Here is a 24224-nt window from a genome sequence, read left to right as displayed (position 1 = left end):
AACGAATTTGGTCTCGGGTATGGTTGAAAAATATCATTACCATTTTCACCCCTAGCTGTGAGTTGTGACCAATACGATTTGGTTAATTTTGCATAGAAATTAGTGTGACTTGTGCTTTGTGATGCTTATACTCTAGATGACGCACCCTTATGGCCTCTTATCTCTGTGTAGAAGTTGTTAAGATAGAGGATGGAAAAATAGAGTTCAAGGTGTCGAGGTTCATGAACAATGACAGATCTAGAATTTAATGGAAGAGAGGTTCAAGTCATGTTCAACCTCTCTAGATCTCCATGTCTATAAAAATTAGAAAATACGTAAAGAAGGGTTCCACTGTCACGAAGATGATAGAGGACTTGAGCCCCTATCCGCCCCACCGCTAGATCTGTCTTTGTTCATGAAAAGATAACCATGTGTACCTAGTGCTCATGAGGATGTACGTGGGCGTTATAGGGTAGCATGGACAATAATACCCGCGCGGATACATGGATGCCAAATGAAAAGGATAAGTGAAGAACGACTAAGCAAGACACGTCGTGAAAGGAAAGGTAGGAAGGGTTCGATTGTATATGGTAAATGAAGGTGGGAAGCTTGCTATAGTCCACAGGAGATGATGGTTGAAGGGTGCATATATGAGCTCAGAGGGTGTTCGGTCCGGTGACTAAAATTGAGGAGGTATCATATGAGGGTGTCGTATGAGGTGTTCGGATACTAATAAAAAATAAATTACAGAACCCGTCAGTACTCCACGAGACGAATTTATGAAGCCTAATTAATCCATCGTTAGCACATATTTATTGTAGCACAACGTTGTCAAATAATGGACTAAGTAGGCTTAAATAATTCGTCTTGTAAATTAGTCGTAAACTGTGTAATTAGTTTTGTAATTAGTCTATATTTAACACTGTGTCCAAACATTCGATGGAACAGCGACTAGAGTTTAACAGAAGGAACCAAACACCCTTGCTTAAGTGCTTAAGGGCAGCAACAACACGGGCTAACTGTTGAAGAATAAGGCATTTTCATATTTATTTTAATCCATAAAAATAACGCAATAAAAATGAGAGTGAAGTCATGAATAAAAAGACAGAAACAATTCATGATAAATGTTAACATGATGATAAGACAAATTATGGAGCCGAAACATATGTGAAACATTGTTTTACATAGCTGAAGCATCACAGACATGATCATAAATATAAAAGATGTGTTCTCAAATATCAAGATCATGATGATCACAAAATTAAAAGGAACCAAAAAACCAGTACTAGCATAATCATCCAAATCAACCAAACAAAGCATGCTGAATATGAAAGCAGTATTGCCTAGGAACATCATGATATTGATGATGAAACTCAGAAGAGGGTGAAGGAGATTATACCCTGCGGCGGAGCCGCTCGCACCAGAAAAAGCCATGATGGTGCTTTGTTGTTGTAGTCGTCCCGCTCGATGCAGTGCAGAAAAGGACGCCGTGAAGAGGCACCGCTACAGGTTCACCAGCGAGTAGTCGTGCCACCACCGACACTCCCCAAAAACGTAATCGCTCGTCTTCACCCGAGCAGGTGAAGCCCATGACGGAGACGCGTTCCGGAGGCCTACTCTTCCATCTCTGGTGCTCGCCGGAGGTGGAACGGGAAGAACTTGCGCTGCTGGAAAGTGGTGTACTTCGCCAAGAGAGCTTAACCGAGAGGGGAGGATTTGTTTTATAGGCAGAGGCCAGAAGACGAGAAGCCGACGGCACCGAGGGGTCACACCTCCCTTCCTGCGGCGGGAGAGACGGAGACAGAGAGCCAGAAGTCTGCCTCGCCTCGCCACGCCACGCCCACGCCCACACGCACGGGCACGGGCTCGGGCCGGGCCGGGCGGTGGCGGCGGCGGCGCACGCGCGCGCGTGTGGCATCCAGGTGATTCACTTTTACTTCTCAAATAGATCGATCAATGATCAGGTATTTAAGTAGAGTCGCCTCTCGATTAAATTCCCATATGGTATAAAAACCATTAATGTACATGTACGGACCACAGAGTTTAATAGAGATATTAAATAAATGGGCCAAGCCCATAATATCTAACAATCCCCACCAAACTCTAGGGTACGCAGTTTGAAGTTCTCAGAACCACATTCCTTTTATATACCAGTGTTTCAATGGAGACTGTTAAGTTGAACATCCATCTAGAAAGCTAGCTACACTCATCCACAACTGAACAATGGACAGAACCTTGAATTGACAGTTTTGTGCGAGATGAGTTTCACATAGCCTCTTAACTAATACTAGGCTGCCAAGTGTCTTCCCTCTGTTTTGAAGCATATAAGTCACACTTCGAGGCCTTTCCATGAGCATCTAGAGATTACCCATATCTCATAGATTGTGACTAGCAATCGAGCTCATATAGGTGTGTTCCTTATAGGATGTTCTGTAGGACAACATCCCCGCTATACCAAGCCGCTCGGATCACATTAAGAACTTAATCATCCTGCCTAACAGTATTGGAGAGACGGTGCATCTCCAACGAACTGAGCTATAATCTAAGGGGTCTCTCCCTCAGTCAATCAACAGCTTGTTTTGCCATCCTAATTCACGGGATCTCCGATCACATAGGATAGGTTACCACTGTTGATGGCTCTATGTGGGTCTCAAACCCAGTTCCCTCGACGCACCTTCTATCACATTGCGTGACAGACCCTTAGTGAATTGATCTGCCAGATTATTTGATGTATGGACATAGTCCAATGCAATTACTCCGGAGTTTCTCAGTTTTCTGACAATCTTCAAACGTCTCTTCACATGCTTTGTGGACTTCATGTTATCCTTAGAACTGTTTACCTTAGTGATCACAGTTTGATTATCACAGTTCATGGAAATTACCGGGATTGGTTTCTCAACAATCGGCAAATCCATCAGGAGATCACGGAGCCACTCTGCCTCAGCACTAGCGGTATCCAATGCGGTCAGTTCTGCTTCCATTGTAGACTTCGTTAAGATAGTTTGCTTGCAAGACTTCCAAGAAACAGCACCACCTCCAAGTAGAAACACGTATCCACTCGTGGCATACAGCTGATCCGCATCAGAAATCCAATTAGCATCACAATAACCCTCTAGTACCCTCGGATACCCGGAAAAGTGAATGATGTAACTCATTGTCCCTTTCAAATAGCGCAGCACTCTCTCAAGAGTATTCCAGTGAGTATCTCCCGGATTTGACACAAACCGGCTCAGTTTGCTTACAGCGAATGAGATATTAGGCCTGGTTGCGCTAGCTAGGTACATAAGAGAACCAATTATCTGTGAATATCTCAATTGGTCTCTTGCAATTCTGTGATTCTTCCTCAAATGAACACTTGGATCGTATGGAGTACGAGCAGGCGTACACTCACTGTACCCAAATCGGTTCAAGACCTTTTCCACATAGTGAGACTACATAAGAGTTACCCCACCATTTCCGCTTAATGTTGAGAATAACATCAGCCTCTCCCAAGTCTTTCATCTCAAAGTTACTCGACAAAAAATCTTTTACTTCTTTAATCACATTTAGATTGTTGCCAAATATTAATATATCATCCACATATAGGCATAGTATCACACCATCACCACCACCAAACCGATAATATACACATTTATCAGCTTCATTCACAACAAAGCCGGCTGATGTTAAAGTTTTATCAAACTTCTCATGCCACTACTTGGGGGCTTGCTTTAGGCCGTACAGGGACTTCAATAACTTACAAACTTTACCCTCTTGACCATTTGCAATAAACCCATCAGGCTGATCCATGTAGATCTCTTCCTCAAGCTCTCCATTTAGGAAGGCTGTCTTAACATCCATCTGATGAATGAAAAGACCATGTGAGGCAGCTAGGGATAGCAACACACGAATGGTCGTCAATCGAGCAACAAGTGAGTAAGTATCAAAGTAATCTTCACCTTCCTTCTGTGTATAACCCTTAGCAACAAGCCTAGCTTTGTACTTCTCAATTGTACCATCAGGCCTCAGCTTCTTTTTAAACACCCATTTACAGCCCACAGGTTTGCAACCAAATGGACGGTCAACCACTTCCCACGTCCCATTGGACATAATGGAGTCCATCTCACTTTGCACTGCCTCCTTCCACATGTCAGAATCAGGAGAGGAGTATGCCTCAGAAACGGTTGTGGGAGTGTCATCCACAAGATATATAATAAAGTCTTCTCCAAAGGATTTTGCAACTCTTTGCCTCTTACTCCTTCAAGTGACAGTATTATCATCCTCCTCAGGATTTTGCTCAAGCTCATGGGTGTTATCATCAGCGTGTATATTCGATTCATGAAGTTCAGGAATAGGATCATGACTAGACACGCTAGATGCACCTATTTTTATTGGAAATTCATTCTCAAAGAACGTGGCATCTCTAGACTCCATGACCGTTCCAACAGCCATATCAGGAGCACTAGAATTTATTATTAAAAAATGATAGCCCACACTATGAATGGCATAGCCTAGGAAAATATAATCTACAGTTTTTGGTCCAAGCTTTCGCTTTTTGTTTATTGGAATGTTCACTTTGGCCAAACAACCCCAAACGCGAAGATAAGAAATATTTAATCTCTTTTTCTCCCATTCCTCAAATGGAGTGATTTCTTTGTTCTTTGTGGGCACTCTATTTAGGACATGATTCGCAGTTAAAATTGCCTCACCCCACCATTCCTTAGATAAACCAGCTGTCTCCAACATGGCATTCACCAAGTCAGTTAGAGTGCGGTTCTTTCTCTCAGCAATCCCATTGGATTGTGGTGAGTATGGAGGTGTCCTCTCATGAATTATACTGTGCACCGCGCAAAACTCAGAAAATTCATTAGAGAAATATTCTCCCCCGCGATCGGACCGCAACCGTTTGATATGCTTTTTAAGTTGATTCTCAGCCTCAGCTTTAAAGGTTTTAAAATAATGTAATGCCTCATCTTTTGTTTTAATTAGGTACACATAGCAATATCGAGTGCAATCATCTATGAACGTTATGAAGTATCTCTTACCACCTTTTGTCAAAATTCTGTTCATTTCACAAATATCAGAATGGATGAGTTCAAGTGGTGCCAACTCTCTCGCCGCAACGCCTTGTGAGGCTTGCGAGGTTGTTTTGCCTCAACGCATGTATGACATTTGGAGCTTTTGGCAACGTCAAATTTAGGAATTAAATTCAAACCAGCTAAGCGGGACATGCAACCAAAATTAACATGACATAATCGAGAATGCCAAACATTCATCTCAACATTAACGTTATTAACGACATTATTCACTGCAAGAGGTAAAGTATCAACCAAAGACAAGCGGAACAAGCCTCCGCTCTCATAGCCTTTTCCAACAAAGGTTCCATACTTTGACATAACACATTTATTCGACTCAAACACAAGTTTAAAACCGTCTCGACATAGCAGAGAGCCACTAATAAGATTTTTCCTTATTGAGGGGACATGATGCACGTTCTTGAGTTGCACGGTCTTCCCCGAAGTAAGCTTCAGATCCACCGTACCAGCACCATGAACACCAGCACGCGCGCCATTCCCCATCAGCAAGGCTCCACTCCTCTCGACCTAGTAAAAAGAAAACAAGGACTTATCAGCACACACATGTATATTTGCACCTGTATCAACCCACCAATCAGGTGAGTAACAAACTGTAAATGCAGATAAATTACCGTACCCAGAAGCGTCTGCATCAATCTCAATGGTGTTGACTGTCTTCGCCTTTGGTGGGGGCTTCCACTTAGCCTCAGGACACTCTCTAGAGAAGTGCCCAGTGTTTCCACAAGTGAAGCAGTTCATCTTTGCCTTGTCTAATCCCATCTTCTTATTATTACCTTTCTTGAAGAAGGTAGTGGGTTTCTGCTTAAGCTCCAGCTGGGGCTTCTTCTTTTGTGGCTTAGGACAAAACTTTTGCACCACATGTGCACTAGTAGTCGCCTCACCATTCCTGCCCTTGCTCTTTCCCTTAACATCCTTTGCTCTTGCCTTGTCCTCAACATCAAGAGTGCCAACAAGTTCAGCAATGCTAAACTGCTGCCTCTTGTGTTTCAAGGTAGTAGCAAAATCAGTCCAAGAAGGTGGCAGCTTAGCAATAATGCACCCTGCCACGAACCTGTCAGGGAGAGGACAGCCGTACAGCTCCAATTCCTTCACCAGTCCCTGTATCTCATGAGCCTGTTCGACTACAGGACGGTTATCAACCATCTTGTAGTCATGGAACTGTTCCATGATGTACAGCTCAGAACCGGCGTCGGAAAGACCATACCGGGCCTCAAGGGCTTCCCACACAGCTCTGCCAGTCGGGAGTGGTATGTAGGCATCAACCAGAGAATCATCGATGATGCTCAACAGTGCAGCCTTGCACATGGTCTCAGCATGTCCCCAAGCCTGCTCATCCTCATCGGATCTCACAGTAGCAGGCTGCTCATTGAGCACATGACCACAGCGCATGGCCGACAACCACAGAAGGGCTTTCTCACGCCACCTCTTGTAGTGAGTGCCCTCAAACGACGTAGGCTTTAGCATGCCCGCAAAGCCAACAGATGAAAATGGCCTGAAATTACGTTTTTGGAATGTTGAAGAATAAGGCATTTTCATATTTATTTTAATCCATAAAAATAACGCAATAAAAATGAGAGTGAAGTCATGAATAAAAAGACAGAAACAATTCATGACAAATGTTAACATGATGATAAGACAAATTATGGAGCCGAAACATATGTGAAACATTGTTTTACATAGCTGAAGCATCACAGACATGATCATAAATATAAAAGATGTGTTCTCAAATATCAAGATCATGATGATCACAAAATTAAAAGGAACCAGAAAACCAATACTAGCATAATCATCCAAATCAACCAAACAGAGCATGCTGAATATGAAAGCAGTATTGCCTAGGAACATCATGATATTGATGATGAAACTCAGAAGAGGGTGAAGGAGATTATACCCTGCGGCGGAGCCGCTCGCACCAGGAAAAGCCATGATGGTGCTTTGTTGTTGTAGTCGTCCCGCTCGATGCAGTGCAGAAAAGGACGCCGTGAAGAGGCATCGCTACAGGTTCACCAGCGAGTAGTCGTGCCACCACCGACACTCCCCAAAAACGTAATTGCCCGTCTTCACCCGAGCAGGTGAAGCCCACGACGGAGACGCGTTCCGAAGGCCTACTCTTCCATCTCTGGTGCTCGCCGGAGGTGGAACGGGAAGAACTTGCGCTGCTGGAAAGTGGTGTACTTCGCCAAGAGAGCTTAACCGTGAGGGGAGGATTTGTTTTATAGGCAGAGGCCAGAAGACGAGAAGCCGACGGCACCGAGGGGTCACACCTCCCTTCCTGCGGCGGGAGAGACGGAGACGGAGAGCCAGAAGTCACGGGAGTTAGCAGAAACTCCTCCAATCAATTCGTCACAGGAAACAGAGTTTCAAAAATAAAGGCCTCGCCCGCCCACGCCCACGGGCTCGGGCCGGGCCGGGCGGCGGCGCGCGCGCGTGTGGCATCCAGGTGATTCACTTTTACTTCTCAAATAGATCGATCAATGATCAGGTATTTAAGTAGAGTCGCCTCTCAATTAAATTCCCATATGGTATAAAAACCATTAATGTACATGTATAGATCATAGAGTTTAATAGAGATTTTAAATAAATGGGCCAAGCTAACGTTGGTATTGGCTTCGGGGAAAAGTTGGTGGACACGAAGCCTGGGAGCACGCGAAGCTATTTCTCTTGTAGCGCAGGCCAACGTTCTAGTAGAAAAGAACGGCGCCGTTCGGCTGGTGAAAAAAACAGCCAAAATTCATTGTTTCATTCTCTCATAAATTTTTCCAAATTTATTTAAATTTCTCTAAATTTCTTCAAATGAAGAGGGCCAACATCATTTCTTTGTCAGAACTTTTTCGGTCCTATCTGTCTCAGTTCTGTGAAAACGTATCACAACGCATATACTAGAGCAGGTGCTTCAAACTTTTATCAGGTGAAGCACTTTTTACTTCTGCAGATGATTACTTTGCTCCGCGGAATCACTATTTCACATGAGATGGAGGTTTGCAACGTACGTGGAGCGACGTCCTCGCGTTGGGGACGGCCTACTAAGAAGCCAAGGGATGGAGCAAGAAGAGACATGGTGTAGAAAAAAAATGCGTATGCGTGTTATGTAATATGTAAATTGTTTGTTCTTGTGTGTCATTCCATCATGTGTCTTCCCAACATATGCTCAGTAAAAAAGAATGGTGCTACACACTTAAACTACTTATGAGTGCACTGTGGGGGGGGGGGGGGGGGGGGGGAGCCGAGCTTAGCTAAGATCACGTGATACTTGAACAAAAGGGAAAGGGCAACGTATCATGTGTAAACCAACTAACCTGTGCAAACTTAGAAACTACCAATCAGGATCACTAGATACTGATCCAATAGATGAGGTGAGAGGTAGGATTTTTTTTTTGCGTTTAAGCCCCCCCCCGTCGCTGGCCTTTTTTTGCGCTTAAGCTCCCTCATTCTATGATCAGCATCTAGTGGTCCTGATCGATAGTTTTTAAGTCTATACATGTTAGTTGGTTTGCACCTAATACGTTGACATAGGAAAAGGCAGCAGGCACTCTCCGCATTGATCTCATCAATTACTTCAGCACGGATCACTTTTGTCTGAACTCCGAATTTAGACACTCTATCTAACAGCCACTGCAACTAAGCAGTCGGCCGCCCTCCACCGTAACAGTAAGAGGAAAGCGAAAAAAAAAACAATAAGAAATATCTTGCACACTCGGGGGGTACAGTAAGCTTATCCTGATGGTTTGGGTGCGCAACTGGTCATCTGTTGCAAGAACCAGAAACCTTGCCTTTTTCACTCCTTTTTCCTTCCTGCGGCATAAAAACGAGCCAGGAGCGAAGCATTTTATATTTTCACGGTTCCGGGGGTCCAGCAGCACCAGCATGTGCGGCGGCCGCTTCGCAAGTGGCCTCTCACATGCGCACACCACACCACCACACCATGCGCTCCGGCGGTCCGGCCTCCTTGTTTCCTTCCATCCCTCCGATGAGGCGATGAAAGCGAAAAAGGCGCTACTCACGTGGATCCCGCCCACTATGGCACGTGGGTCCCTCATGCTTTCACGGACCCACTGTCATCGGCACCGAACCGCGGGTCCTGCAGTCCTGGCGGAAGAACGCATGCAAATGCGATGATGCGATGCAGGGGCAGGGGCAGGGGCAGGGGCAGTGGCAGTTTCCGGTGGTTCGCTTCGAAAAAAGGCGTGTTTCCGGTGCACCCCCACTACACGAAATGCGATGATTTGGAGCAGGATCCGTATTTTAAAATCGCTCGCACGCACGCACTCGCCGTTTACCTCCTGCTTCAAATCGAAAAGCAAGCGGTCTCCTTTTTCTGGGTTGCCGCACAGCGCACACGTTCGATAATTTGGATTTCTCATCGGGTGGACGCGTTGTATTTGGATCGGCGAGCGAGAGACGATAAGGCTCGTCGTCGACGATCGGTCACGTAGTATATATGTGCGCAGCGCACAAGCCACGCCGCCGCCCGCCCGCCGGCCGTCCCTGACCCTGAGTTACCGCTGACACGCCCGGCCGTCACGTACCTAACGATCGCGTCAGCTTTAGTAAATGTGTCCACTGCTCCTGGTGTCTCGTCAGATTTGACGAAAATATAGAGAGAGATTTCGTGTGTGCAGTGGACGACGCAAGTAGAGCGTCATTGACCGGGGGTAGCAAGTACTAGGTGATTGGTTTTATTGGCATTGGCATCAACTTGCTTTATCATTGCACAGCCATTATATATATGGATAGAGAGAGAGAGAGAGAGAGAGAGAGAGAGAGAGGGAGAGAGAGCCACTCCCGTCCAAGTTTCATGACAATGACGCGGGACGGATAAGGTCGCAGCCAAGCGTCAGCGCAGTCAAAGCAAGTTTGATATTTTGTTCTTCTTTCAGCGGCGGGCCGGGAGCAAATCTGCAAAAATGGAATTGAACGGAAACGACTTGAATTTGAGACGAAGATACACGTATGTATACGGTCCAGTTGGACTGGATTTCTGTTCCTGATGAAGGGCACGCGTGCATGCATGGACTTTTCAGGCATGCAACGACGACTTTTGCATGCAGATGCAGGGGATGATGATTGAGTTAGCTGACCCATCACACCATCACAACAGAAGAACGGGGAGGATGGAGGCCAGTTCGGAGACAAGATGGGGAGCAACAAAAAGTGGGAGAGAGAGAGAGAGAGAGAGAGAGAGAGAGAGAGTAGCTAGTACACATTCGAGCTGTCGCAAATAATTGCGAGATGGAGGATCGCCTAACAAACCCTTACACGCATACGGAGTATACGAGTAGTTCTCTCTCCTTTCTCTCCGACGGCATTACACAATTATTGGATTATCTCTATGCACGCTTTAATATTTTCGTCTGACCACCATCGTCAACAGTAGTATAATTAAATAAATAAGATATTCTAGTTAATTAGAGAATCTTAACCCCTTTAGTCCTGGTTCTAGGAACTAGGACTGAGAGTGGACCTTTAGTCCTGGTTGCTATTACCAACCAGGACTAAATGGGCCCCCAGACCTTGCCTTAGGGCTCGTTCATTTAGTCCTGGTCGGTGTTTCCAACCGGTACTAAAGGTTATTTTTTTCATTTCTTTACTTTTCCTTTTATGGTTTCTTTTCAATTCAATTCTTTTTGTTTCAATTAGCTTTTCGCATACGAATTCCATGCTGCTAATATACATCCATATATATGTATAAGGTTCTGTTCGAGCATTATACATAAATAACACACTAAAATGTATGAAACTATATATATACAAATATTTCAAGAGGTTGAACATGCATGGAATATGTACATAACAAAGTCACAAAAAGCTTGTACTCATGTCCCTGTGATTTCATTCAATCCTAATCTTCAGTCGTATGGCTACTAGGTAATATTTCTTCTCTATCATAGTAGTACTCACCTTTGGGATCTATGACCTCATCCATAAGAAATCCTGACAATCCCTCTTGAATTGCTTTGATCTAGTCAGTTCATAGGACCTTTTGCTTCCTCCATTCAACCTTCAATTCAAATGAAAGGAAAAGTATGAATATATATGATTATATATATCAACACAATGGTAATAAATAAATTGTGTATATTTTTACATACTTCAAGGATCTCTTCACTTATTTTCATTGAGTGCTTGCATGAGGAACTCACAAACGTAGTATCCACATAAGTTGTTTCCTCATCCCTACTGCAGACACCACTTTACGAGAAAAAGATTCATCATCAACCAATGAAGCATGGTAATAATGAATTGAACTAAAGAAAGATGTGGTGACCTAGCTAGTACTTACTATGTATTGGACTATATCCAGAGGCACGATCTAATTACAATTACGATGTTTCTTAGTGAATGTAGCGCAAGCACTGCTAAACAAAATAAATAAATAGAGTTATATAACTATTATGGCATTAGAGAGTATACAGTGTGCGAGAATGAAATTACCACTAGACAATATCTATCATATCTTGGTAATCTTCTCAGGGTTTTCTCGCTGAGTCAAAGATTTTTACATGACTCCTGGGCAAATCAATGACCAGTAGGATCTAGTGGAAGCTGCATGTTTATACACAGGCATAACTCATTAACTAAAGTCAACATGGAGTAAGCAAAATAAAATATGCACAAGACATTAACACTCACTTGAAGTTGTAAGGGAAGAGTATCAGTGTCCTATCATGTTGATTATCTAAGAACCTCAATAGATTCTTCTCCACTTGAGGTCGCCATCTATCATATGGAGTAACTGTGCCCTTGAATTTGCGATTCGGATCCATGAAACCAACATCAGTCGTCCCTTTTTTCTTTAGTTTCAACATCTCATACCTACATATATATAGTACAAAAGAATATATATAGTGTGAGGATAACTATATATAGACAACGAACTAACATGCAAGTTACTTAAATTGTAGAAAGAATCACTTACAGACACCAGCAGCTGAGGAGAGATTTATCGAGAGTGTTCTAGTGTAATAGTTGGTGTAATTCATTGAACTCAATATGTATAAGGTCATAGCCATTGAAGTAATGCTCTGGTCTAACTCTAGCAAGAAGCCATGCCTCTTTCTTCACACACGCATCTAAGTACCACTTGTTTAACAAGAACATTTGCGTACCCAGTGATGGCTAGGACTTAGGGTTGACAAGACTCCTGCCATACTTATAGGTCCAAAATATATCAAACTTGGTTGTTGATATCGATGCTCCCCCCATGAGTTGTTGTAGTGTGAGATCTATTGTGTCCATGAAGCTACTGAGTTGGTCCAAATTGATTTGACCACCTTGTGCATTTGTACAATCATCCTCAGCAACTAGCGGGTTGATAGATTACAAAGATTGTTGCCCTGAGCTATGCAACATATTTCCCTGCTCTCTTCTCTTTCTAGGATGCCTTATATGACTTGTCAAGAGAGTGTTCATAGTCCAATAATGGTGAGGGCTTACGTGCCTCACACTGCTTTTTCTCGCGTTCATAGATTCTTTTCCTTAGTCCTTGTTGTGCTATGTACTGTGGCTTTGGTGGGTTTCTCATAAGTTCAAACCACTTTGCTACATGTTGTTGCCAGTTATCCAAATCACTTTATGCCACCAGCTTTTGATTCTTCTTCAGACATCTCATAAGGTAGCTTCTACGGAGGGGGCTTTGTTTTATGACGGCTGACTTTCTTCTTCACCAAGGACTTCACCGGGGGTAGGGGCCTCTTATGGCTCTGTGGCATGAGAGGTGAAGGAGGGGGAGGCAGAGGTGGGGGAGACCACCTTGGAGGAGGTGGATATGGAGATACAAGCCATGCCATGAAGTGCCACGACAGAGGCCGAGGTCGTGGTGCCTAGCAGCAATGGCAACTCTAGGGCCTGGCTCTAGTGCAGGCAAGGTGAGCCTACACGATGTCTACAAGCATTGCAGTAAAAATGGTCACTGGGCCAAAGACTATAGGGAAATAAGAATGAGGAGTAGGCCCATGCAGCCCAGGATAACGAGCCCACCCTATTGCCTACTAGGCGGTCCGATCCACGAGCTAGATAGCTCGTTCCAGCAGGCACCATCACCTCCACCGCTTACCCAGGCACCACCAGCTCCACCGCTCTCTAAATCGCCACCACTCTCTCCAATCTCGATGATGAGTGATGGTGCCATCCTCCACCTCATCAAGAACTGTCTTCACCACCTTTGAGATAGTGGGGATCAGGACCCAAAATGCTAGATCTTAGATACCACAGCGTCCAACCATATGTCGAGATCCCATGTTGCCTTAACCAACATCAACACCGGCATCACTAGGGTCCATTCATTTTGGTGATGGCTCCATCGTGTAGATCGAAGGGCTCGACACCATGCTCTTCCTAGCAAGAATGGCGAGCACCGATCGCTCCATAATGTCTACTTCCTACCATGCCTCACCGCCAACATCATCTTGATTGGCCAACTAGATGAAGGTGGGTACTATGTCCTCATCGAACACGGCATCCATAACAAAGAACATCATCTGCTCGCCAAGGTTCATCATAGCCCCAGGCGACTGTATGTGCTTGACGTCACCATTGCACACCCACTCTATTTGGCAACATGCTCTGACGAGGATGCCTAGTGCTGGTTCAAGGCCTACCATTGTTGACTCAGGTCGAGCAAGGTGTGCAAAGCCTGCCTCATTCGGCAAGCACCGATGTTCCCTGTTCCCACAATAGGCACAACAATGCTCCACAGAGGCCCTCCAGCTTCTTTAGGATGATCTCTATGGGTCAATCACACTACCAATGTCTAGTGGGTATCAGTACTTCCTCCTCCTTGTTGATGACTACTCATGCTATATGTGGCTCTACTTGTTGCCTTCCAAGGATATAGCGCCCGCTACCACCAAGCACGTTCAGGCAGTAGTGGTACACAAGATAGGCAAGAAACTCTATGCGTTGCGGATGAATAGAGGAGGGGAGGTCACCGCAACTGACTTCATTGACTGCTTCGCCAAGTTGGGCATGTGACATGAGCTAACGGTGCCCTATTCGCCCTAACAAAATGGCATCGTTGAGTGCCACAACCAACCTATTGTGGGAATGACACTCAACATTCTGAAGGCCAAGGGGCTCCCCAGCGTGTTCAGGAGGGAGGCCATCACCATGGCAGTCTACCTCCTCAATTGCTCTTCGTCCAAGAGCCTTGTTGGCAAGACCCCATACTGAGCTATGAACTAGGAGCACACTGGTGGTGCACCATCTCCGCATGTTTTGGTGCATCGGTCATGCCAAAGTTACCATGCCGAACCTCAAGAAGCTCGACAACAGGAGCCGGCTGAAAGTGCATTTGCCCCCTATGTGGGTTTTGGTGTATTGATGACATCCAAATTAGGGACTAATGTGAACTTAATGAGATATGTCGCAGCTATTAGTCCCATGAAAGATTCAAAGAGTTGATAAAGATGAAATGGATATCCCTCAATTCTTGAAGTTGAAAAGGCAGACGAACTCAAAACGCTCTCCAAAGGTTTTAATTTTGTTTTTGAGTTTAGGATCCACCGCACTATAAAGAGGGATGCAAATTTAGTTGGTCTGAGGAAGATAGAGTGCTCAAGCATTAAAATAAAATCAAAAGAGAGACACTCTAGCACTCCATGAGCATATAGATTATTTTTCTTACTATCGGTGTCGGAAGTCCTGACGTAAGCTGGAACTCCCGACAGTCGAAGTCACGACTCTTGCTGGAAGTTCTGACTCCTAGTCACTTAGCCTGCATGGTGACTATGGACGTCGGAAGTCCCGACATGAGTCAGAACTTTCGACAGTCGAAAGTCCTAACCCAAGCCAGGAGTCCCGACATCGATGGTTCTGCTGGCCGACTATCTGCGCTCATCAAAACTCTCGACTCATGTCAGAAGTTCTGACTTTCAGAAGTCTCGACCCAAGCTGGAGTCCCAGCATCAGCGGTGCTGGCTGGTTGTTTAACTGCGCACGTCAGAAGTCTCGACGTACGTCAGAAGTTCTGGCCATCGAAAGTCTCGAAGTTTGTCAGGAGTGTCGACCTTGACTTGCACGCGTGGACTTCTAACCCTATGTGAATAGTGTTTTCTGTTAACGTCAAAAGTCCCGAGATCTACGTCGGAACTTCCAACGTAGATCTGAATGGTTAGATTTTCACTTGGAGTATAAATACCCCCTTCACTTTTAACCAGTTACGGACTCATTTCATAGCTGACCCACTTCGTGCTCAATAGCTCCCAAGCAACTAAAGCACCCCTCTGCTCCCCCTTTGCTCCAATCTTCGATTCCCTTAGGGTTTTTAGTGAAAGGAGAGTGGATTAAGTGAGAGCATCACTTTGGAAAGCTTGAGCACTTGATTTCTTCATCAAGCCAGGTTGATTATGCGTCTATTACTCTTGGGGCCTTGCCCCTAGCCAGCTAGGTGTTGCCCAAGAGCTTCCATCTTGTGGAAGAGCCTTGGGAAGTTTGTATTACCCTTGATTTCTTAGTGGAAAGCTCAAGTGACCTTTGTGGTCGCTTTGAGAGAGGAAAGGAGGTGGAAGAGACTCCGACCTTGGTGGTCACCTCAACAACAAGGACATAGGAGCTCCTTTGTGGGGTTGTCGAACCTCGAGATAAATCATTGTGTCTTGTGTGCTTGTTGTTGTGATTGCTAGAGATTACTTGTATTTGTTTGTCTCTTTCTCTCCCAAACTTTCATTTTTAGGGTTTGGACTCGATCTATGGTTTGGAGGCATTACGGCGTCAAGGGAGTGACCCTACATCTTCACCAAACCACTAGGAAGTGGGGTTGTAAGATTATTTATTCGCAAAGTTAAATTTGGCACTACTTTTGTAGTTCACATAGGCGTCAGGACTGCTGATGTTTGTGTTGGAACTTCTGACGACGTCGGGAGTTCCGACCCAAACACTGGGACTTTCGACATTGACTGACAAATTTGAACTTAGCATTTGCAGTTAATTTTTAGATACGCCTATTCACCCCCCCCCTCTAGGCATTGTTAGATCCTTTCAATTGGTACCAAAGCAAGGTCTTCTCTTTGCGCTTCACCGCATGAGAAGAAACAATGTCAGAGTCCGACAAGATGCAAGTCGTTGCCACCGAGATGGCCAAGAAAATAGCTAAAGAGTTGATGGGTGCTCAAGTCAAGTTCTTTCAAGATGAAATGAAAAAGATGCAAGATGAGATGAGCAAGATGAAGGAAGAATTAAGCAAGAAGGTTGATGATGCAATAAGTGGCAAGAATGATACAAGTGACAAGAATGAAGCAAACAAAGATGTCGCTAGTGATATTGGAGCCGGTGAGCATGCTCATGGAAAGGGAATATATTCAAACATGAGCTTTGACTATGGACAACTCATAAAAGGTTCAACACTACATACTCCGTCTATCAACATTGGCAAGCTACCTCACTTTGATGGAACAAGATACACCGATTGGTCTTACAAGATGAAGATGCATCTCATTGCTGCAAACTTTAGGGAAGTTGTGGATGTTGGTGTGATGATTCCTACCGATGAAGATAGAGAAATAACTCCAGAAGAAGTGCACAACCTCCATCAAAATGCACAAGCCGTAGCATTGCTTGTGTCAAGCCTAGCTCCTAATGAGTTTAGAAAAGTGAATGGAATGGAAAGTTCAAAACAAATTTGGGATACTTTAAAAGTGTCATTTGAAGGAGATAAAAGTGTGAGAAAAGGCAACATTGAGTTACTTCATGGTGAATTGGAAAGATTTGTATTCTTGCAAAATGAAACAACACAATCCATGTTTGATAGGCTCATGGCATTAGTCAACCGCATAAGAGCTCTTGGAAGCACCGAATGGGATGACAACAAGGTTGCTAAAAAGATGTTGAGAACCTATAGAGCCAAGAACAACATGCTAGCATCCATGATCATGGAAAGGCCCAGGTTATGATGAGATGACACCTCAAGAAGTTCTTTCAAAACTCAAGCATCATGAGTGTCTAGATGAACATGCAATCAATGCTCACAATCAAAATCCTAATACAATGGGATTCAACAAGAGTACAGCCCTTAAAGCAACTCAACAACATGAAGGTCAAGGTTTAAGTCAAGAAAAGAAGAAGAAAGTGAAGGATGATTCCTCAAGTGGAGAAGAAGATTCTGATGCAGAGGTTGCATTTGTGATTAGAAATCTAAGAAAGTTTATGAAGAAGAAAAGCAACCGCAAGACCTATGGTGATGGAAAGAGAAGGTTCAAAAAGATATTTTGCTATGGATGTGGTCAAACCGGTCACTTCATAGCCGATTGTCCTGACGAGAAAAAGAAGCACAAGCATGACAAGGATGAAGACAAGAAGAACAAAGGCAAGAAGATAGGTGAAGCTCATCTTGGGGAAGAATGAGAGTCAAGTGATAGTGACTCAAGTGATGATGAGAAGAAGAAGAAGGGAGCTGCAAACATTGCCATCCACCACTCTTCTTCACCAACCATGATCTTCCTCGACTCAACTTCACCACCAAAACTCTTCCCCAACCTATCTTCACCACCGAAGCTCTTCTCCAACCTCATCGACAATGACTACTACACCCCAACTTGTCTCATGGCAAAAGGGGAGAAGGTACATACTACACCCGTTTCCTCTAGTGATGAGTATGATAGTTGTGATGATAACATAGAAGAAATTGAAGCAACCATGATAAAGAAATTTAGTAAAAAGTCCTTCACTAAAATAAAAACGCTAATGAAGAAATTAGAGAAGCAGGGATAGATGCTTAGAGATGTAAGGAGATATAATCACTCAAGAGAGAGAGAAAAATCTTTCACTTGAAGCATCTATCGCCGAGGAAAAGAATGAAGGTTGTAACCATAGAATTGTCATTAGCCAATAACTCAATTGGGAAATTGACTAAGGAACATTCCTCGGTTAATGATCAAGTAGCTAGCCTTAAGAATGAGAAGAGTATAGCTCAAGAAATCCTCACAAACTTGGAAGAAAAATACCAAAATCTTGAGTTAAACTATAGTACTCTTTGGGCTAGCACTTTAACTTCTCCTAAGGCAACCGAAGACTCTAATGTCTCCACTAGTGATGGTTGTAAAAGATGCTATAAAATGGATGTGAATGCATATACAACTAACCTTGTTGAGTTAGAGAAGAAAGACAAGGAGATTCATAGGTTGAAGATGATATTGAAGAATGGGTGCAAGTGTCAAGAGCAATCTAACAAGACTATATACAAGTCATCAAGGCGCCCATTAATCAAGGAAGGCATTAGCTATAATAGGTATGATGGAAAGGCCAATGGAAGGAACATGATCAATGGTGTGCCTTGTGTGAAGTTCAACAAGGGTGCTGCTCTTGATGAGCTAATATGCAAGGCCAACAACAAGGTCTACATTCCAAAGATCCAACCTACAATTAATAAGACAATCAAGACGAAGCAATCTGATGTCCCCAAGCCACAAGCACCACTTCCATGGTGCTATGCTAGTGACTATATGTGTTGTTGGGGCAAGGATGGCAAGATTGTGGTTAAGTATGTTGGTGCCCAAAAGAGAAAGGAAATTATGAGGAGTGTTTGGGTGCCCAAGTTTTATGTGACTAACCCCCTAGGACCCAAATCTTTTTGGGTACCTAAAACAAAAGCTTAATTTGTCCTTATAGGAATATTCAGAATCAAGTTGGGTGTTGGATAGTGGATGCACCAATCATATCACTAGAGAGAAGGACATGTTCACTATCATTCCAACAAAGTCATGATCAAAGTGGAAATATTGTGTTTGGTGATAATGGAAAAGGAGAAGTCCTCGGTTTGGGTAAAATTGCTATATCAAATGATAATTCCATTTCAAATGTTTTACTTGTGAATTCGTTAAGATACAATTTATTGTCCATCTCACAACTTTGTGAGATGGGTTATAATTGTCTCTTTACGGATAAGGGTGTGGAAGTCTATAGAAGGGAGGATTCCTCTATTGCATTTATGGGTCATTTAAAAGGGAAACTCTATCTAGTTGATTTCACATCAAATAGAGTAAAACCCGAGACTTGTCTAATGGCAAAATCTAGCATGGGATGGTTATGGCATCATCAACTTGCCCATGTTGGGATGAGGAACTTGGCCAAACTTCAAAAAGGCTAACACATCCTTGGACTAACAAATGTTTCTTTTGAGAAAGATAGGATTTGTAGCGCATGCCAAGCGGGAAAACAAGTTGGAGCTAAACATCCCATCAAGAATGTTGTGACAACTGAAAGACCATTGGAGTTGCTTCACATGGACATATTTGGACCTGTCACTTATATAAGCATTGATGGTAACAAATATAGTTTCATAATTGTTGATGATTATTATCATTTCACTTGGGTATTCTTTTTGCGTGAAAAGAGTGAAGTCCAAGGTATCTTCAAGAAGTTTGCAAGAAGAGCCCAAAATGAGTTTGAAGTCAAAATCAAGAGAGTTAGAAGTGACAATGGGACGGAGTTTAAGAACACCAACATTGAAGAGTTTCTTGATGAAGAAGGAATCAAGCATGAGTTTTTGGTTCCATACACTCCACAACAAAATGGTGTTGTGGAGAGGAAGAACCGAACGCTCATAGAAGCCGCAAGAGCAATGTTGGATGAGTACAAGACTCCAACCAACTATTGGGCGGAAGTGGTCAACATGGCATGCCATGCTATCAACCGCTTATATCTTCACAAGAAAAGAGAAAAGACTGCCTACGAACTTCTAACCGGTAAAAAGCCTAAGGTGCACTACTTTGGAGTTTTTGGATCCAAGTGTTTCATACTTAACAAGAAATCCAAAAGCTCTAAGTTTGCACCAAAGGTTAATGAAGGTTTCATGCTTGGCTATGGTACTAACAAACATGGATATCGTGTTTTCAATAAAACCACCGGTTTGATTGAAATCACGGTAGACATGAATTTTGATGAAACCGACGGCTCTCAAAAGGAGCAAGTCAATGTTGAGATTGTAGGTAATGAAGAAGCTACACACAAAGCAATCAAGAAGCTTGCCATTGGTGAAGTAAAGCTCATCGAAGACGAAGATGAAGACCATGTTGTGCATGATGATCTTGATCCAACCATTCATCATGTTTCATCCAATGAACATGGTGAAGCTTCCGCAACAAGAAATAATCAAGATGGGAGATCAAATGAAGCACAAGGTCATTCTCATGAAGATGGTGTCAACAATGAGCAAGCTCAACCTCAACTCAAAATGAAGAAAGAAGTGAAGTCAACCCTCCACAAGCTCATGATTATGATCCTCCAATCGATCATGACCATGATGATGATGATGGCCCTATCCAAAGATCAACTCAAGTGCCACATCCTAGAGTGCATCAATCCATTCAACGGGATCATCCCGTTGATAATATATTGGGGAGCATTCGACGAGGGGTAACTACACGTTCCCAGTTTAGCAAGTTTTTGTGAATATTACTCGTTTGTTTCTCCTTTGGAACCTTGTAGGGTGGAAGAGGCACTTGATGATCTGGATAGGATGATAGCCATGCAAGAGGAGTTGAACAACTTCACTCAGAATGAAGTCTAGTCCTTGGTGGAAAGGCCCAAGCAAAATATGATTGGAACCAAGTGGGTCTTCCGCAACAAGCAAGATGAGCATATGTGGTAACAAGGAACAAGGCAAGGTTGGTGGCTCAAGGATTCACTCAAATTGAAGGCTTAGATTTTGGGTAGACCTATGCATCGGTGGCTAGGCTAGAATCAATTCGCATTCTACTTGCCTATGCCACCCATCATGACTTCAAGCTTTATCAAATGGACATGAAGAGTGCATTTCTCAAAGGCCCCCTATTCGAGTTGGTGTATGTAGAGCAACCACCGGGCTTTGAAGACACCAAGTATCCAAACCATGTCTACAAGCTCGACAAGGCACTCTATGGGCTCAAACAAGCCCCTAGAGCTTGGTATGATTGTTTGAAGGATTTTCTACTCAAATAAGGTTTTGAGATAGAAAAGGCCTGATGCTACTTTGTTTACTCGCAAAGTCAATAATGATATCTTTGTTTGCCAAATATATGTCGATGACATAATATTTGGTAGTAATAATATGGCTTTTGTGAGGAATTTAGTAGGATTATGACAAATAGGTTCGAGATGTCCATGATGGGAGAGTTGAAGTTTTTCCTTGGATTTCAAATCAAGCAACTCAAGGATGGCATGTTTATAAGTCAAACCAAGTACACCAATGACAAGTTGAATAAGTTTAACTTGGACAAGGCCAAGCCCATCAAGACACCCATGCCAACCAATGGACATCTTGATCTTGATCAAGGAGGAAAGGACGTCGATCAAAAGGTATATCGCTCCATGATTGGATCACTTCTTTACCTTTGCGCATCTAGGCCTGATATTATGCTTAGCATGTGCATGTGTGCAAGATTTCAAGGTAATCCAAAAGAATGTCATTTGATGGCTATTAAGAGAATTTTTTGATATTTAGTGCACACTCCTAATCTTGGCTTGTGGTATCCTAAGGGCTCCACTTTTGAGTTACTTCACTATTCCGATTCGGATTATGCCAGTTGCAAAGTAACCCGAAAGAGTACTACCTGGGACTTGCCAATTTATTGGTCGGTCCTTGGTGTCTTAGAGCTCTAAGAAGCAAAATTCTGTTGCTTTGTCCACCGCCGAGGTCGAGTATGTGGCGGCCGGCGCTTGCTGTGCCTAGCTACTTTGGATGAAGCAAACACTAAAGGACTTTGGATGTGAGTTAACCAAGATTTCACTTTTGTATGATAACGAGAGTGCCATTAAATTGGCAAACAACCCTGTAAACCACTCTCGAACAAAGCACATAGACATCCAGCATCATTTTTTGAGAGACCATGAAGCCAAAGGAGATATCACCATTCATCATGTGAGCACCGAAAAGCAATTAGCCAATATCTTCACAAAGCCCCTAGATGAGTCAAGATTTTATGCTTCGAGGAGTGAACTAAATATCATTAATTCTCGTAACATGGCTTGATACCTTGCACACACATTTTGTTTGATCTAGTTAGGAGAAAAGAATTAAGAAAACATTGTGTGACACTTTCAAAATCTATTTTATAATTTTCATGAGTGACCATTGCTTTGTGTTGGTTGAATGAAATCTAGTCACTTGTGAAAAAGTTAGTGTCCATCATATTTTTGCCCCTCATGGTAGAGTGAGTTTAGGTTGAGGTGTTTTTCTGTTTCCCTGCAGTCGAAAGTCCCGACGTACGCCAAAAGTCCCGACGGTCGGAAGTCACTGGCTCACGCTGGGAGTCCCGACCACCGGAAATTCCTGACAGTAAACCAGGAGTTCCGATGTAGATCTACGTTTTTTAGCCACCGCATCACCAATGATAGTCTATGAAAGCTTCTTACGTTGATAGAAGTCAGAGATGACATGCCTCCAGGACCGACAAACACACTTGCAGCAGCATAAGGATTGGGCGAGGAGGTAGCTAAAGATGTCGACAAGCACATTGTCTAAGAGGCTATCCACTACATTCCTCATGTCATGGGCCTCCATCTGGAAGGACACCAGTAGCTGAAGAGATGAGGCCGCCCTACCAGTGGAATTGCATCAATAAACATTAGTAAGGAGATGAGCTTCGAGGAGAAGGGACGGCGATCCAAGTAAGGCCTTATTATACTTGCCTTTGGATCTGGCAATGGTGAGCACGAGTGGTAATGCTGGTGACAGCAGGAGTTCGTGCATCAGGTGGATCTATGCGGTCAAGCTGGCAATGTGCACCGACACGAAGCAAGAGTTGAGTAGTGGTGATGAGCAAGAGTGGCGATGATGAACAGCAGCAATGAGGACAAGAAAGCTATGTGTGTGGGGGGAGGGAGGGGCGGTGGCAGGGGGTGGAGAAGGGTTAGGGGGATGTTGGGGTAGGGGTTGCTTGCTCTCTATGAAACTTTTATGTCAAGCAGGGAATCGAACTTTCATCAGTTTCACGCGGGAGGGTTTAAACACGGGATTGGAAATTTTGCAACTAAGCGGCGGTGAATGCATAGTACCATCATCGGTGGCTGGGTCCTATTATCACCGTATGATACGGTGATGAACACTAAGGCACACAATCTTAACATTTGGCATTGAAACAAAGCAAAACTACGCACTTAGAAAACTAAGAAAAGCACAACTCTAGTATTCAGATTGAAAGGAAGCCAACTTGAGTTCGATGGTGAATAATAGGGCACATAGATTTACATTGAAAGAAAGCCAAACAATGCACTTAGAAAACATAAGGAAAGCACAATGTTAGTACACTCGGATTGAAAGGAATCCAACTTGAGTTCCATACATTCATACCAAATAAGTAGGTGGACACTACCAAGCTAACAAGCATGCCGAAAGCTAAAATGCAGATACTAATAGGCCGACACTATGCAAAAGTTAAAATGCCTTCATATGTACATCATTGGTTGCATAATTAATCATTCTCCAGTGTAGATCCTAGTCGACCTCCATGGGATCATTGTGAATCTCCATAATATCCTTGCAGATCATTATCGACCTCCATAGGGTCATTGTCAATCTCCATGTCATCTCGAGCCTTGACCACTACAACCCCATCCACATCCATTGGTACACTTTCATTGAGCTCATCGACTTTGTTCACAAATCACTTATTTGGTGAACCAATACTGGGGACAATAAGGCTCATAAGCTACACTCCACGGATATACAAGGCCACAAACTCTAGAACAAGAAGATGCATTTTCATCTATAGATCCAACAAAAATACTATAGCTAGGTTGGAGGTGAAGGAGTAGAGAGCACAAGAGAACAATACAAATGAATATAGAATCCGATGAAGGAGCAGATCTAGTGTAATTACCTTAGATCCGGATGGTGCATAGAAGCAGGGTACAGCACACTGAAGATTTGTGCGCTGGCGAGGTTGGAGGTGAAGGAGTAGTGAGCACACGAGAGGCTACCTTTCATCCGACTGCTAGCAGGGTGAAGCACAGCAAGGGTGTAGAGTGGGGAATGGATGGAGGAAGGTGTGGAAGGACCATAGGAGTGTATATACAGTTCAATAAATTGGTTGCCCCTGTACCAAGGCCTAGTATCTAGGGAAGTAGGATGCCTCCAACACATCAATTGATACTTGGATATACTATCATTTACAGTTCAATAAATTGAACACCTGGTTAATCACCATGCATTTAGTTCAACAATAGTTGTACAATAGTGACAGATTTCAGTCTGACACATTA

General features: G+C 43.6%; 1 protein-coding gene across 1 annotated transcript in view; it reads right to left on the bottom strand.

Annotated features, from left to right (window-relative positions):
* LOC136460522 (piriformospora indica-insensitive protein 2-like) overlaps window positions 1–24224 on the bottom strand; it is an 82572-nt gene that overhangs the window by 4621 nt on the left and 53727 nt on the right. The window contains exon 2 of the mRNA XM_066460182.1: window positions 14502–14513. Coding sequence (XP_066316279.1) covers window positions 14502–14513 — 12 coding nt within the window. The remainder of the gene's footprint in view (window positions 1–14501; window positions 14514–24224) is intronic.

Source organism: Miscanthus floridulus, chromosome 6 (genome assembly GCF_019320115.1).
Source record: "Miscanthus floridulus cultivar M001 chromosome 6, ASM1932011v1, whole genome shotgun sequence".
Lineage (NCBI taxonomy): Eukaryota > Viridiplantae > Streptophyta > Magnoliopsida > Poales > Poaceae > Miscanthus > Miscanthus floridulus.
Note: the sequence above shows the minus strand (reverse complement) of the source record. Positions and strands in the feature narration are given on the sequence as shown.